Source organism: Diabrotica undecimpunctata, chromosome 8, assembly GCF_040954645.1.
Source record: "Diabrotica undecimpunctata isolate CICGRU chromosome 8, icDiaUnde3, whole genome shotgun sequence".
NCBI lineage: Eukaryota > Metazoa > Arthropoda > Insecta > Coleoptera > Chrysomelidae > Diabrotica > Diabrotica undecimpunctata.
In genome coordinates this window covers 48,552,597-48,570,723 of record NC_092810.1, presented here as the reverse complement: position 1 = coordinate 48,570,723, position 18,127 = coordinate 48,552,597, and the positions used below count along the sequence as shown (strand labels likewise).

Sequence of the window (18,127 nt, the reverse complement as noted above, 5' to 3'; positions counted from 1 at the left end):
CAAGATAGGGTGTGGTTCGTGAGTTGGATACCGGCATTGTGAAAAGAATTGAATAGTTTTGCAGAAGGAGATAGCAGGTAGATTGAAAGAGGTCCTTGTATCTACCGTTGGCATTTGGTGAAGATTTGTGAAAGTCGTTTTACGGCATTAAGTTGACAAAAGGAGGTCCTTGTGTCATTAATAAGTAGTTGAGTTTTTGGAGAAGTGCATCAGGTGTTTTTGGTTAGTGCAGCAGGTTTGCAGAGACGTTAGGAAGGAGCCTAGGTGCCAAAAAGGAGAGATCGCATCGTTGAGGAGACTGGATTTTTCTGGGTATGTTCCAACATACAACTCAATAAGAAAATAAGCTGTAAGTGTTTTGTACAATTGAATTTTATATCTGTGAAGGATCGGTTTGACATCCTGGTCATTAGCATTCAAATTTAAGAACTGAGGTTTTGTTGGGCTAATCAAAAGTTTAAAGTTTTGTTGTTTCTTGTTTCAAGTAAAGAAAAATTTAAGTAAAATTGGTTTTCACTTAATATAAATGTATGTAGATTTAAAATCTTATTATTATAAAAATTTGATTTATTTTCTTGTATGCTGATTGATAAGATAACGACAGAAGTTGAAAATTGTTTTATTCCTTTTTTTATATAAAATAAAGAATACTCGTTTTATTCGTTCATATAAAATAAAGAAACGTAAATTTTTGTACTATAATATATTTTTTATTCTTATCCTTCTTCTGTATCCCGATAAAAGACAACTAGAAAATCTTTGAATCCATCGAACACAGCAATATAAGGAGTTTATTTTACTTTTGATAACAAATAAGTTATATTTTTTTATTGGCTCAATAAACTAAGATTAAAGTCAAAATAAACAATCATAATATATATATATATATATATATATATATATATATATATATATATATATATTATATTCTAAGCTTTGGAAAAAAAAACACTTTTTTTGATTGATGACATTGTGGAGGCTTTTTATAATAAAAAGAAATTTCAGTACTATTGTAAAATAAAGGTATTTTAATAACGTTTTTTATATAATACTTATATACCTATGAGCGAATAAAGTTTATCCTGTTGTAACTTATTTCAGTGAAATTTTTTCAAATACCTATATTTTTTTATTTATTAAAAATCACATCACGCTCAATGTAACTGAAATTTCATCTCACCGGTTACGGGTTAATATAAACTTTGCTTCATTCCATTGTTGTGACTGACCCTGTATAATCGAAATGAATTTTACATTATAGACGTCTTTATTATACATCAGTTTTGTTTAAATCGTTTTTTATATACTCCGTAGTTTATCCATAATCAACCTTCCAATCAAAGAAATTTTTATTTCACAGTCCCCACCAATTTTCATATACAGAATATATATTTTATTTAATATTTATGTATCTCTGCAAAGTATATTATAATACTACTGTTTCTAATAACATAAAAAAACCTTTCAGTCAGCAGTACTTGTACTATTTTTAATTTATGCTGTATAAACAGTTGAACATTAGAATAAAAAATGGATGCAATATCATTACTTTAAAATCTAATCGATTAGCACGAAAAGTTGAGTCATAAAAACTTCCACTTATACTCCTAAGTTTTATTGTCCAACAAGAAACTTTGATCGATAAAATATACTTGACCCCTTAGTAAAGTTCTGAGTCATCAAAAAATACTGTGACGTGTTGATACAAAAGGGTAGAATAGATTAGTTTGATATTTAGGAAGAATGGTGACTAATAAGTGATATTGTTGTTTAAGTAAAATAGCTAGGAGAGTTCGAGCGCAAAAACGACGATTTGGCGGAGGCGCCCCATGTTATTCTTATGGAGCGTAACCACCAAAATCTAAGGTCCATTCTGCTCATTTTTGGCTCTTTTCGAAGTGGAGGCTCGACCCCTCGTCGGATCGCGACGTATGAGGTGTCAAACGAACGGGAAGGGGACGGGGAACACGTAGAGGGAAAAAACAAAGATGGCGGCATAGTCAAAACGGCACTATAACGTATCTCCGGATCTATTGGTCCGATTGCAACGTATGAGGGGTCAAACGAACGGGAAGAAAACGGGTAACACGTAGAGAGAAAAAACAAAGATGGCGGTATAGTCAAAACGGCACTATAACGTATCTCAGGGTCTATTGGTCTGATTGCAACGTATAAGGCGTCAAATGAAAGAGGAGGGGGTAACGAATACATTGAGATGAAAAACAAGCAACAAAATCAACGCCAAAATGGCACTATAACGTATCTCAGGGTCTATTGGTCCGATTGCAACGTATAAGGCGTCAAATGAAAGGGGAGGGGGTAACGAATACATTGAGATGAAAAACAAGCAACAAAATCAACGCCAAAATGGCACTATAACGTATCTCGGGGTCTATTGGTCCGATTGCAACGTATGAAGCGTTAAACGAAAGGTGAGAGAATAATGTATACATCAAGATGAAAACATGAAACAAAATCAATGCCAAAACGACACTATAACGTATCTCAGGGTCTATTGGTCCGATTGCAACGTATAAAGCGTCAAATGAAAAAGGAAGGGGGTAACGAATACATTGAGATGAAAAACAAGCAACAAAATCAATGCCAAAATGGCACTATAACGTATCTCAGGGTCTATTAACCCGATTACTACGTATGAGGCATCAAATGAATATAACGTACAGCAGCGGCTATCGATTGAAATAAAACGAATAGGAACGTTTACCATTCTTACACTATGACCAAACCAACATTCATTTACTCCTCTACAATCTTTACAGTAACGCATGAAAAGTAACGAGCTGCATACTATATTTTTAACATACTACATAAAAATGTTAGCAAGAACAGTCAAGCAATAAGTAATGCTTAAATGTAATAAGTAATAGGTAAATGTAATAAGTAATAAACTGCTGTTAGTATCTAAGAAAAGGAATGATAGTAAGTTAATGAATATAAAGCCATGTATAAAAATGATTAAAAGCATGCCATGAAAGGAACGTAGTCAATTCGGTTCAAACAAACATTTGTTGAAAAACAAAAATTTATTCTTAACGGCAGTCACCAACGTGAAGGTACGACTACACGACCGCCGGGAGAGGTTATGTTAGTATGGGACAAACAGTTAGTATGAATGAAGTCATTTACATAATATGATAATTTATTTAATAATTATACTTAACTTATTAAGATCAGCTCATAATTTAACATGGTTTAGAAGACATCTTTTATTGATGGACATCTTTTATATTAAGACATCGACACTTTGGTGTAAATTCATTAGTTACTATGTTGTATAGCGTTCAAATGAATTATTGGGGGCTAATAACTCTAGGTTATCTTTAAAAATAGGAAATTCTCCGACTCCTGTTTTGGGACAGGCTATCGAAGAATTGACTTAAATCTAAACCGAGGAAGACCAATAAGTTATCGATTGTCTTAGGAGGCTGCACGAACACATAGCTCTGGAGTTAACCAGAACGGTTCATTAATTTGCCAGTGGTCCATGATATCTTTTAGTGGTCATATCTAAACATCTTTTTTAAATGTGCTAATCTTAAGTATCGTGATTTAGAAATAATATTTAGAAAATTAAGATCTATTACAATTATCATATAATATAAAAAACGAAAAGCGAAATGAAATGGTGAAATAATGACTAATAAATTCTGAATCAGATATATTTTAAGTTGTAATAAATAAACCACGTTATAAAAACTACAATATACAATTTGCATCCATCTTAAAGTCAATCATCAAGGATAAATGTTAAAATATGACTATTGATATATTAGATATATTACTTTGCGTTAATCAACATCCATCTTAGAATCAATTAAATAATGCCCCCACGGAAGTGTATCATATGACTCCGGAAGGTGATGTCTTTTATCATCATTGGGGCTTAGCGCAATCTTGCTTTGTGTTATGGTATAAACATGGTGCTTATCTGAGCGTATTAGATTCTGTGAAGCATACACCTTTTTTAAGTTATCCAAACACTCTACATAGTCCTCAAACGTAATTTTCGTGTTCACCACAGATTTCTTTACCCCCTTCGCCTTCTTTGTTAACCTAAAATTTTTAATAATTACTTCAATTTCTTCATCCTCATATTCTTCATCTTTCAACTTTTTACGTTTTTCTTTTAGCTCATCTTCAGTGGCAGCTACTTTTGTTGTATACAATTTAGATCGGAGCCCTATGTAGTCAGTCATAATGCGACCTTTATTCTCATCTTTCATCATGCCCAACACCTTCTTGTTAACCTGAGGGATACCATAAATATTGTCTTTACGATAATCTGAGGTATCAAAATATTTGTAGCAATCTTCTTTCATAGCCTCATATGGGTCTTGTTCACGTATTTCCACGATTACACTATCGGTATCAGTATAGCAAGTTGTAAAGTTTTCTCCGAACCTGCCAGCTAAGTATCCATACTGAAAATCATAGATTGTTGTTTTAGCCAAGTCTAAAATACTCATTCCGATATAGATTGGTTTATCTAACCATATTTCAGCTCTACGCATCTCAACAGCTACCAAGTTTTCACTAAAAATCGTTGCATTCTTAAACAATGGGCTACTTATTCTAGCTTCAGCTCCGTAACGACCCTCCCACAAAGTAAGCAACTTTATATCAACGCGCTTGCGCACTGATTCCATAGTCTTCCCGAACACTGCATTATTCATAAGCTTAAAAAGATCCTTTTCAAACTCATTGTTTGCTGCCTTCCGGAGATTTGTATTAAGATCGATGTATGACTTTAACCATGGAGCCTGTTTGAATTTCAATACTCTATGTATCTTTTTCAGGATCAATCCATTTGCAAGCGCCTGTTTTAGTGCTCTATAATGTATTACATATCTTTCTTTATCCTGTAGGGTAGCCATTAATTTAGTCTGCTCTCGCGGACGTGTAGGAGGAAGCATAGTCTTAGAATTTAAAGACTCAGGACAAAACGGGATATCTTTATGACGATCATGAAGATGTTGAGGGTACGCCAGATCAACCTCGAGAATGTACCCTTCAGAAGCATCGTCAGCAATGGAAAGGACATCAATATTGGCATCGACCCACTCGAAACCGCCATATGGAAGATATTGAGACATGGCCCAACCATACTGATTATTAACATCAAAATACATAAGGAACGTTTTTGGTTTAGATGGGTCATAGTTGTTGATGTATGGATTGTTAGCTTTCACACGTCTTTTAGAGCAAACTTGACTAAGACCACCACGAATACCACGTTCAACAAACAAATGCATGTCAGGATCGGTTAAAAGCTCCAGTTCTTGACCTGTATATTTAAGCATTGCATCCCACGTAAAACCAGGTAAAGTATAATAGTGAGCAGGGTCAAGATTATAAGTTCGAAGAGAGCTGGATCGAAATCGCTCAAAGATATCTGCAAGAAGAAGAATGTCAGTTTTCATATATAAATCGACATAATCCCCGAGAGTTGCACAATTGAATGACGACCAGACTTCTTGAGCGCGACGATAATGTCGACGAGGACATGGCTTATCTTCAAGTTTATTGTAAAAAGACTCAATAGGAGGCAAAGAAGTCTCACAGAATTTTTTAAATGAATCTATATAATCATATGGCATGATACCTTTTTTAGTTAGAAGATGGAAATTCTCCTCAGGAAGCGAAGTATATTGGGACTTGAGATTAGGAAACTCGGGGAGGTACGAAGCTAATTTATCAAGAGAATAAGACATAAATCGATAACTATCAATAAAACGGAATTTAATTCGAGCATCATCAATATGTTTTGTAAAAGAAATGTATTTTTCCTTAGTAATAGGAAGAAGATCTACGGGACCTTTGATGTGTGTAGCAATATCGTTAATAATAAAATGTGCGTCATATCCGGAGAGATTATGAAATATTATTGGAATTGTATGAACATCTTTGTAATTAATGTTACACCCTTCGTGAGCTGCACCTCTATAATTATTGTCAGGAATAAAGTGATCATGGTCTCGCACTTTCTTATCATTGGGGGAAAAGCGCTGCTCACAGATATGGCAATGAGTGGCTGCATGGAAATCGCTCTCTTGCTGAGTTGTCATATTTATATCATATGGGCACATAAACACCGTAGAAACATTCTCAGCAAGCTGATTAAGTTTATCTGCGAACCATTTCATGCAATCCTTTCCTCGATATGAGTCATAAAACGACAAAGTGTCATCATACGAGCATTTAAAGAAATAACCAACTGCTACAGGAATATGCTCTTGAGGTTTTTTAGGATCTCCTGTACGTTTTAAAGCACTCTCGAGATCCGCGTACACGGCGAAGGGGGCTTTAATCTTATTACGAAAATTCTTAAATTTCAACATTTTATGACTTTCGTCGGGCATTTTAATGGCTGTTTCATTAATTCTTATACAATCTACCATATGAGCTTCAAGCTGTTTTGACGATGAAAACGGTTGTAGGCATCTATCACATATAAGATCTGATCGGCCGCTGCAGCATGCCTTATGAATATTTAACTTTTCTTGTGATCGAAAGTAATGGAGGCAGGCATCGCAGAAATATTTGGCTCCTTTACGTTTACTAAGTTGCTTGGAGAGGAGGCGGGACAAACTTTTTATCCAAACGTAATGGTATCTAATAGGACCTTCGGTATCATCATATTTATCTTGAATTAAAAGCAAATTCACATGTTTATCCTTCTTGTTTTTAGTTAGAAATGTAGGGAGGGTCGTAAAATCTCTTTTTTCTTTTTTTAAAACGTATACATTAATTGAAATGTCATTCTGTTTTTCAAAATTAGGAATCTGCCTCATCGTCATTGGCCACTGTATTCCCTTCAACTTCAACACTTGCGAGTAGTGCGGATATTTAGACACTCTTTGAGGATCTTTATCAATAGGATTCAACGCTGATATGACAGACCACGCAAAGCATGCCTCATCATCATTTTTGACGTTAACGCATGCTTCCTTTCTCTTTATTTGAGGAGGAAGTTCAATATAAGAGGAACCAAGTTGTGGTGTGTATTTGTTAATGTTTACCCCCAGGTTAACAACAGCCTTTAGTGCCCAGCCACTATCTCTCTCTTGGAATTCCTCTAGCTTTTTGCTGAGGGGTTCAGACACATGGTTTTCAAACCATTCGTCAAGATTTGTGTCTTTGTATATTGGAGAGTTCGATGTGGTAAAATATTTGGTGTCTTTTAGGATTTTCTCACCGCTAGCTATCTCGAATTCTCCCCCAAAAGCAGTATTAACTTTAACTACCTCATCCTTCTTTAGCGCGTTTTGAATCCTACGTTTGAATAGCGCCTTGCAATCTACTAGGAAACTGCTGGGGTCTTTGTGTTTGAGGTTTGAGATGACTCCAGTTCGAATTCTTGAGTTGAACGCTGATAAGGAATCATCCCATTGTACCCTCTTGTACGCAGTCTCCGGTCGAGTGTTAAGTCCCGCCCCCCTCTTTTGTTCGGCCTTCAGTTGGTTCCTCAACGTTTTCACATGCCTCATCTGAGCTTCTAAATGCTGCTTCTCACCCATCGTCTTGGCATATCTCATCGAATTTCGTATCTTTTTACACGCTTTCCTACACTCAGTCAGCCCGTTCTTAACATTATCTTCCTGATAATCATTTCTAATCAACCCCAAGATGGACGCAATTAGCTGAATAAGTTTAGCTATCATGTTTAAACAAAACAAGCAAATATTCAAAAATAGATTAAGAAATAAAAAATTTTCCAAAAAACGTTATATCAAAAAAGTCAAAATATTCAAAGAAATCAAAATTTTCAAAATTTAACACTCACCAGAGCACAGATTTAAACTCACCAAAGCACACGTCTGTACGCTAGGAATATCTGAAACAGAATAAAGAAAATACCATAATGCAGGGTATAAGGTAAACTTGAGTCGGACGGAAAACTGAATGGTATTATAAAAGGCTCCTCAAATGCACAATGCCAATACAAGTACAATAAATACCTACACAATAAGCATAATATACAGGCTTTCCATTTTAAGTTTGTTTAAAAGAGAAGGGCATAGCATAACATATTAATCAGGTAGTTGTCAACAATAGCCGTAGATATCGTCACCAAAGAAAATTTAAATATGAACATCTGAAAATCATGATTACCTCATGTGTTCAGCACTAAGAATCTCAATAACTTTGAATAATACCATCAAGTTCCCACTCCTCGGATAACAGTCAAAAATCTTAACTACCCCACCACTTTTAGCACAAACATACTTGATAACTGCTATAATACCATCAAGTTCTCACGTTTATCAGTAAATCATGGCCCGATTCTAAAGAAAATGTCAGTATCAGTATGCTAGAAAACGAGTACAGTGTGAAATTTATGTTAAAACACAAAAGACGCTCAATACTGAGTGTTTACAGAGGATAATATAGAAAAAATAACAAAAACAGAGCTCGTCGGAAATAAGCAGAATCACAATAAAAAAGTATTCATAACTAAAAATAGTTATGATTGTTAGAAACGTATAAAGTATAAATGTCACCTAAATTGCTGGCTAATAGTATAAAATATAAAATTAGATTCAACACACTTATTCTTACGTGATAAGCCCTAATACTATCTCTAAACTATATAAATTTAAACAAAAGACGCAAGAATAGTAGAAAAATATTTCTATTCGCAACTAAACACATATTTTTAAAGGAAATCTGAACACACAACTACTAAAACAGCAATAATTGCAACTAAAAAAGATCTAATTAAAAAATAAAAAAGGCCAGATTCTAAAGAATTTTAAAAATGACAGTATCAGTATACTAGTAGACCAGTATAGAGGATAATATAGAAAAAAATAACAAAAACAGAGCTCGTTGGAAATAGCCAGAATCATAATAAAAAAAGTATTCAAAACTAAAATAGTTATGATTGTAAGAAACGTATAAAGTATAAATGTCACCTAAATTACTGGATAACCGTGATAAGCCCTATTACTAACTCTAAGCTTTATAAATTTAAACAAAAGAAGCAAGAATAGTAGAAAAATATTTCTATTCTCAAGTAAACGCATGCTTTTAAAGGAAATCCGAACACACAACTACTAAAAATTCAATAATTATAATTAAAAAAAGATCTAATTAATAAATAAAAAAAAAAAACAATAAAACAAATAATATTCTCTAAAATAAATATAAACTCACCAAGGTTTAATAAAAACTCACACTGAATACACAAAAATTTAAACGTTGTTTATCCATCCGCAGTAAAACTAAAACTGATTTTAAAATATATTTTACTAGCGTATGCAGGCTCGATTAACCTTGTATCTATATATAAAATTGCATATGTTTCCTGCGACAGGGAAACGCCACCGTGAGAAATGATTAAAGGATGCAGATGCATCCGGTGACGTCAGAGTTCTCGTTAGCATATTTTATGATATAGTTAGATTTCCAAGTTTTATTATATACGAGGTTAGTCACAAATTACTCATAAAATATAATTGCAAAAATTTAGAAGTTAAAGCATGAGATTGATCAAAAATTATTCTCTTTGTTAGTCATTCGTCTTCTTATCTTTCCAAGTTTAATTATCTACGAGGGTAGTCACAAATTACTCATTAAATATAATTGATAAAGTTCACGTCACGTATCGCACGTCACGTTACGTGGGACACGTGTTCACGTCACGTTTTCACGTGCGTCACATCTTCACGTCACGTTACGTGCGCCACGGATTCACGTCCGTAAAAGACAAGCTGAGACTTAAAAGTCCATTTACAGGAAAACATAACCAATTTTTATAGCTTTATCAATCTCCACAGGAAAATGGACCGGCTATTTGTTAAATGAATATGTAGAATGATAATTGTAATTTGGTGAAAATCAACATTTGTAATTATTATAAGTAGAAAATAAAAACTCTAAAAAATATTCATTGTTTGCATCTATACCATTGTCTTAGATTATTTAACCATGACATAGGTCTTTTGGTATACATTTGCCTTAGCTATCAGTGTTCTCATTGTCAGCCTGAACATCATCTGAGACTATCAGAGTACTATCCAAACACCATCAGAGGCTATCTGAACACTATCAGATACTATCTGACAACTATCATAACACCATCAGAGACGTTAGGTTAGGTCGAATGTCAGATCAAACATCACGTTTTATATCGTTAGGTCTACGTCAGATCACGTTAGGTTAGGTTAGGAGTTCGTTAGGTCACGTTTTACGACACTTGGATCGATTTGACGTTTAAGATGTCATACAATCACGTATGTCATTGTGGTAACGTCCACTGATAGACATGAGCCTGTTACGTTCGCCGCTAGACATAGGCCTTCAGCAAAAATGACATAATGCCACATCTTCGCAGTTATTGGATCGATTTCATGCATCACGTTTTACGTCACATGCGTCACGTTTCACGTCAAATTTCACGCTTTCGGCGTCATTTTTGTCACATGTCACGTTTTGCAATAATACACTAGGTTAGACCAAAACGCGACGTTCACAATAGGTTAAGTTAGATCCAGAAATGCCACGTATGTTAGGTTAGAGCCATAAATATTACCTAAAATACTTTTGGAAATTAAAATATAAACGGTACATTTTACGTGAAGACATCACGCGTCACATTAAAACGTCACGAATCACGTTAAAAACGTCACGTTTTAAAGTCAACACGTCACACCTTACATATGGATCATTTCTGACCCACTGCGAATTGTGATTTCGTTGCGGATTGGGGATACTTGAATTTTAGGCTTCTTTGAGTGTCGGATAGGTTTCCGATAGAGCTGTCATATCGATTGAGACTAGTGAGGTAATCCGCAACGAAATCACAATTCGCAGTGGGTCAGAAATGATCCATATGTAAGGTGTGACGTGTTGACTTTAAAACGTGACGTTTTTAACGTGATTCGTGACGTTTTAATGTGACGCGTGATGTCTTCACGTAAAATGTACCGTTTATATTTTAATTTCCAAAAGTATTTTAGGTAATATTTATGGCTCTAACCTAACATACGTGGCATTTCTGGATCTAACTTAACCTATTGTGAACGTCGCGTTTTGGTCTAACCTAGTGTATTATTGCAAAACGTGACATGTGACAAAAATGACGCCGAAAGCGTGAAATTTGACGTGAAACGTGACGCATGTGACGTAAAACGTGATGCATGAAATCGATCCAATAACTGCGAAGATGTGGCATTATGTCATTTTTGCTGAAGGCCTATGTCTAGCGGCGAACGTAACAGGCTCATGTCTATCAGTGGACGTTACCACAATGACATACGTGATTGTATGACATCTTAAACGTCAAATCGATCCAAGTGTCGTAAAACGTGACCTAACGAACTCCTAACCTAACCTAACGTGATCTGACGTAGACCTAACGATATAAAACGTGATGTTTGATCTGACATTCGACCTAACCTAACGTCTCTGATGGTGTTATGATAGTTGTCAGATAGTATCTGATAGTGTTCAGATAGCCTCTGATGGTGTTTGGATAGTACTCTGATAGTCTCAGATGATGTTCAGGCTGACAATGAGAACACTGATAGCTAAGGCAAATGTATACCAAAAGACCTATGTCATGGTTAAATAATCTAAGACAATGGTATAGATGCAAACAATGAATATTTTTTAGAGTTTTTATTTTCTACTTATAATAATTACAAATGTTGATTTTCACCAAATTACAATTATCATTCTACATATTCATTTAACAAATAGCCGGTCCATTTTCCTGTGGAGATTGATAAAGCTATAAAAATTGGTTATGTTTTCCTGTAAATGGACTTTTAAGTCTCAGCTTGTCTTTTACGGACGTGAATCCGTGGCGCACGTAACGTGACGTGAAGATGTGACGCACGTGAAAACGTGACGTGAACACGTGTCCCACGTAACGTGACGTGCGATACGTGACGTGAACTTTATCAATTATATTTAATGAGTAATTTGTGACTACCCTCGTAGATAATTAAACTTGGAAAGATAAGAAGACGAATGACTAACAAAGAGAATAATTTTTGATCAATCTCATGCTTTAACTTCTAAATTTTTGCAATTATATTTTATGAGTAATTTGTGACTAACCTCGTATATAATAAAACTTGGAAATCTAACTATATCATAAAATATGCTAACGAGAACTCTGACGTCACCGGATGCATCTGCATCCTTTAATCATTTCTCACGGTGGCGTTTCCCTGTCGCAGGAAACATATGCAATTTTATATATAGATACAAGGTTAATCGAGCCTGCATACGCTAGTAAAATATATTTTAAAATCAGTTTTAGTTTTACTGCGGATGGATAAACAACGTTTAAATTTTTGTGTATTCAGTGTGAGTTTTTATTAAACCTTGGTGAGTTTATATTTATTTTAGAGAATATTATTTGTTTTATTGTTTTTTTTTTTTATTTATTAATTAGATCTTTTTTTAATTATAATTATTGAATTTTTAGTAGTTGTGTGTTCGGATTTCCTTTAAAAGCATGCGTTTACTTGAGAATAGAAATATTTTTCTACTATTCTTGCTTCTTTTGTTTAAATTTATAAAGCTTAGAGTTAGTAATAGGGCTTATCACGGTTATCCAGTAATTTAGGTGACATTTATACTTTATACGTTTCTTACAATCATAACTATTTTAGTTTTGAATACTTTTTTTATTATGATTCTGGCTATTTCCAACGAGCTCTGTTTTTGTTATTTTTTTCTATATTATCCTCTATACTGGTCTACTAGTATACTGATACTGTCATTTTTAAAATTCTTTAGAATCTGGCCTTTTTTATTTTTTAATTAGATCTTTTTTAGTTGCAATTATTGCTGTTTTAGTAGTTGTGTGTTCAGATTTCCTTTAAAAATATGTGTTTAGTTGCGAATAGAAATATTTTTCTACTATTCTTGCGTCTTTTGTTTAAATTTATATAGTTTAGAGATAGTATTAGGGCTTATCACGTAAGAATAAGTGTGTTGAATCTAATTTTATATTTTATACTATTAGCCAGCAATTTAGGTGACATTTATACTTTATACGTTTCTAACAATCATAACTATTTTTAGTTATGAATACTTTTTTATTGTGATTCTGCTTATTTCCGACGAGCTCTGTTTTTGTTATTTTTTCTATATTATCCTCTGTAAACACTCAGTATTGAGCGTCTTTTGTGTTTTAACATAAATTTCACACTGTACTCGTTTTCTAGCATACTGATACTGACATTTTCTTTAGAATCGGGCCATGATTTACTGATAAACGTGAGAACTTGATGGTATTATAGCAGTTATCAAGTATGTTTGTGCTAAAAGTGGTGGGGTAGTTAAGATTTTTGACTGTTATCCGAGGAGTGGGAACTTGATGGTATTATTCAAAGTTATTGAGATTCTTAGTGCTGAACACATGAGGTAATCATGATTTTCAGATGTTCATATTTAAATTTTCTTTGGTGACGATATCTACGGCTATTGTTGACAACTACCTGATTAATATGTTATGCTATGCCCTTCTCTTTTAAACAAACTTAAAATGGAAAGCCTGTATATTATGCTTATTGTGTAGGTATTTATTGTACTTGTATTGGCATTGTGCATTTGAGGAGCCTTTTATAATACCATTCAGTTTTCCGTCCGACTCAAGTTTACCTTATACCCTGCATTATGGTATTTTCTTTATTCTGTTTCAGATATTCCTAGCGTACAGACGTGTGCTTTGGTGAGTTTAAATCTGTGCTCTGGTGAGTGTTAAATTTTGAAAATTTTGATTTCTTTGAATATTTTGACTTTTTTGATATAACGTTTTTTGGAAAATTTTTTATTTCTTAATCTATTTTTGAATATTTGCTTGTTTTGTTTAAACATGATAGCTAAACTTATTCAGCTAATTGCGTCCATCTTGGGGTTGATTAGAAATGATTATCAGGAAGATAATGTTAAGAACGGGCTGACTGAGTGTAGGAAAGCGTGTAAAAAGATACGAAATTCGATGAGATATGCCAAGACGATGGGTGAGAAGCAGCATTTAGAAGCTCAGATGAGGCATGTGAAAACGTTGAGGAACCAACTGAAGGCCGAACAAAAGAGGGGGGCGGGACTTAACACTCGACCGGAGACTGCGTACAAGAGGGTACAATGGGATGATTCCTTATCAGCGTTCAACTCAAGAATTCGAACTGGAGTCATCTCAAACCTCAAACACAAAGACCCCAGCAGTTTCCTAGTAGATTGCAAGGCGCTATTCAAACGTAGGATTCAAAACGCGCTAAAGAAGGATGAGGTAGTTAAAGTTAATACTGCTTTTGGGGGAGAATTCGAGATAGCTAGCGGTGAGAAAATCCTAAAAGACACCAAATATTTTACCACATCGAACTCTCCAATATACAAAGACACAAATCTTGACGAATGGTTTGAAAACCATGTGTCTGAACCCCTCAGCAAAAAGCTAGAGGAATTCCAAGAGAGAGATAGTGGCTGGGCACTAAAGGCTGTTGTTAACCTGGGGGTAAACATTAACAAATACACACCACAACTTGGTTCCTCTTATATTGAACTTCCTCCTCAAATAAAGAGAAAGGAAGCATGCGTTAACGTCAAAAATGATGATGAGGCATGCTTTGCGTGGTCTGTCATATCAGCGTTGAATCCTATTGATAAAGATCCTCAAAGAGTGTCTAAATATCCGCACTACTCGCAAGTGTTGAAGTTGAAGGGAATACAGTGGCCAATGACGATGAGGCAGATTCCTAATTTTGAAAAACAGAATGACATTTCAATTAATGTATACGTTTTAAAAAAAGAAAAAAGAGATTTTACGACCCTCCCTACATTTCTAACTAAAAACAAGAAGGATAAACATGTGAATTTGCTTTTAATTCAAGATAAATATGATGATACCGAAGGTCCTATTAGATACCATTACGTTTGGATAAAAAGTTTGTCCCGCCTCCTCTCCAAGCAACTTAGTAAACGTAAAGGAGCCAAATATTTCTGCGATGCCTGCCTCCATTACTTTCGATCACAAGAAAAGTTAAATATTCATAAGGCATGCTGCAGCGGCCGATCAGATCTTATATGTGATAGATGCCTACAACCGTTTTCATCGTCAAAACAGCTTGAAGCTCATATGGTAGATTGTATAAGAATTAATGAAACAGCCATTAAAATGCCCGACGAAAGTCATAAAATGTTGAAATTTAAGAATTTTCGTAATAAGATTAAAGCCCCCTTCGCCGTGTACGCGGATCTCGAGAGTGCTTTAAAACGTACAGGAGATCCTAAAAAACCTCAAGAGCATATTCCTGTAGCAGTTGGTTATTTCTTTAAATGCTCGTATGATGACACTTTGTCGTTTTATGACTCATATCGAGGAAAGGATTGCATGAAATGGTTCGCAGATAAACTTAATCAGCTTGCTGAGAATGTTTCTACGGTGTTTATGTGCCCATATGATATAAATATGACAACTCAGCAAGAGAGCGATTTCCATGCAGCCACTCATTGCCATATCTGTGAGCAGCGCTTTTCCCCCAATGATAAGAAAGTGCGAGACCATGATCACTTTATTCCTGACAATAATTATAGAGGTGCAGCTCACGAAGGGTGTAACATTAATTACAAAGATGTTCATACAATTCCAATAATATTTCATAATCTCTCCGGATATGACGCACATTTTATTATTAACGATATTGCTACACACATCAAAGGTCCCGTAGATCTTCTTCCTATTACTAAGGAAAAATACATTTCTTTTACAAAACATATTGATGATGCTCGAATTAAATTCCGTTTTATTGATAGTTATCGATTTATGTCTTATTCTCTTGATAAATTAGCTTCGTACCTCCCCGAGTTTCCTAATCTCAAGTCCCAATATACTTCGCTTCCTGAGGAGAATTTCCATCTTCTAACTAAAAAAGGTATCATGCCATATGATTATATAGATTCATTTAAAAAATTCTGTGAGACTTCTTTGCCTCCTATTGAGTCTTTTTACAATAAACTTGAAGATAAGCCATGTCCTCGTCGACATTATCGTCGCGCTCAAGAAGTCTGGTCGTCATTCAATTGTGCAACTCTCGGGGATTATGTCGATTTATATATGAAAACTGACATTCTTCTTCTTGCAGATATCTTTGAGCGATTTCGATCCAGCTCTCTTCGAACTTATAATCTTGACCCTGCTCACTATTATACTTTACCTGGTTTTACGTGGGATGCAATGCTTAAATATACAGGTCAAGAACTGGAGCTTTTAACCGATCCTGACATGCATTTGTTTGTTGAACGTGGTATTCGTGGTGGTCTTAGTCAAGTTTGCTCTAAAAGACGTGTGAAAGCTAACAATCCATACATCAACAACTATGACCCATCTAAACCAAAAACGTTCCTTATGTATTTTGATGTTAATAATCAGTATGGTTGGGCCATGTCTCAATATCTTCCATATGGCGGTTTCGAGTGGGTCGATGCCAATATTGATGTCCTTTCCATTGCTGACGATGCTTCTGAAGGGTACATTCTCGAGGTTGATCTGGCGTACCCTCAACATCTTCATGATCGTCATAAAGATATCCCGTTTTGTCCTGAGTCTTTAAATTCTAAGACTATGCTTCCTCCTACACGTCCGCGAGAGCAGACTAAATTAATGGCTACCCTACAGGATAAAGAAAGATATGTAATACATTATAGAGCACTAAAACAGGCGCTTGCAAATGGATTGATCCTGAAAAAGATACATAGAGTATTGAAATTCAAACAGGCTCCATGGTTAAAGTCATACATCGATCTTAATACAAATCTCCGGAAGGCAGCAAACAATGAGTTTGAAAAGGATCTTTTTAAGCTTATGAATAATGCAGTGTTCGGGAAGACTATGGAATCAGTGCGCAAGCGCGTTGATATAAAGTTGCTTACTTTGTGGGAGGGTCGTTACGGAGCTGAAGCTAGAATAAGTAGCCCATTGTTTAAGAATGCAACGATTTTTAGTGAAAACTTGGTAGCTGTTGAGATGCGTAGAGCTGAAATATGGTTAGATAAACCAATCTATATCGGAATGAGTATTTTAGACTTGGCTAAAACAACAATCTATGATTTTCAGTATGGATACTTAGCTGGCAGGTTCGGAGAAAACTTTACAACTTGCTATACTGATACCGATAGTGTAATCGTGGAAATACGTGAACAAGACCCATATGAGGCTATGAAAGAAGATTGCTACAAATATTTTGATACCTCAGATTATCGTAAAGACAATATTTATGGTATCCCTCAGGTTAACAAGAAGGTGTTGGGCATGATGAAAGATGAGAATAAAGGTCGCATTATGACTGACTACATAGGGCTCCGATCTAAATTGTATACAACAAAAGTAGCTGCCACTGAAGATGAGCTAAAAGAAAAACGTAAAAAGTTGAAAGATGAAGAATATGAGGATGAAGAAATTGAAGTAATTATTAAAAATTTTAGGTTAACAAAGAAGGCGAAGGGGGTAAAGAAATCTGTGGTGAACACGAAAATTACGTTTGAGGACTATGTAGAGTGTTTGGATAACTTAAAAAAGGTGTATGCTTCACAGAATCTAATACGCTCAGATAAGCACCATGTTTATACCATAACACAAAGCAAGATTGCGCTAAGCCCCAATGATGATAAAAGACATCACCTTCCGGAGTCATATGATACACTTCCGTGGGGGCATTATTTAATTGATTCTAAGATGGATGTTGATTAACGCAAAGTAATATATCTAATATATCAATAGTCATATTTTAACATTTATCCTTGATGATTGACTTTAAGATGGATGCAAATTGTATATTGTAGTTTTTATAACGTGGTTTATTTATTACAACTTAAAATATATCTGATTCAGAATTTATTAGTCATTATTTCACCATTTCATTTCGCTTTTCGTTTTTTATATTATATGATAATTGTAATAGATCTTAATTTTCTAAATATTATTTCTAAATCACGATACTTAAGATTAGCACATTTAAAAAAGATGTTTAGATATGACCACTAAAAGATATCATGGACCACTGGCAAATTAATGAACCGTTCTGGTTAACTCCAGAGCTATGTGTTCGTGCAGCCTCCTAAGACAATCGATAACTTATTGGTCTTCCTC

The 18,127-nt window shown here is 34.7% G+C and overlaps 2 protein-coding genes across 2 annotated transcripts; one reads left to right on the top strand and one right to left on the bottom strand.

The window, feature by feature from the left end:
- Window positions 1-3,809: 3,809 nt before the first annotated feature.
- LOC140448809 (uncharacterized) lies at window positions 3,810-7,682 on the bottom strand. Its single transcript, XM_072541926.1, has one exon. The coding sequence runs from the start codon at window positions 7,680-7,682 to the stop codon at window positions 3,810-3,812; it is 3,873 nt and encodes a 1,290-aa protein (XP_072398027.1).
- Window positions 7,683-13,855: 6,173 nt separating this feature from the next.
- Window positions 13,856-17,728, top strand: LOC140448808 (uncharacterized). Its single transcript, XM_072541925.1, has one exon. The coding sequence runs from the start codon at window positions 13,856-13,858 to the stop codon at window positions 17,726-17,728; it is 3,873 nt and encodes a 1,290-aa protein (XP_072398026.1).
- The last annotated feature ends 399 nt before the right edge of the window (window positions 17,729-18,127 follow it).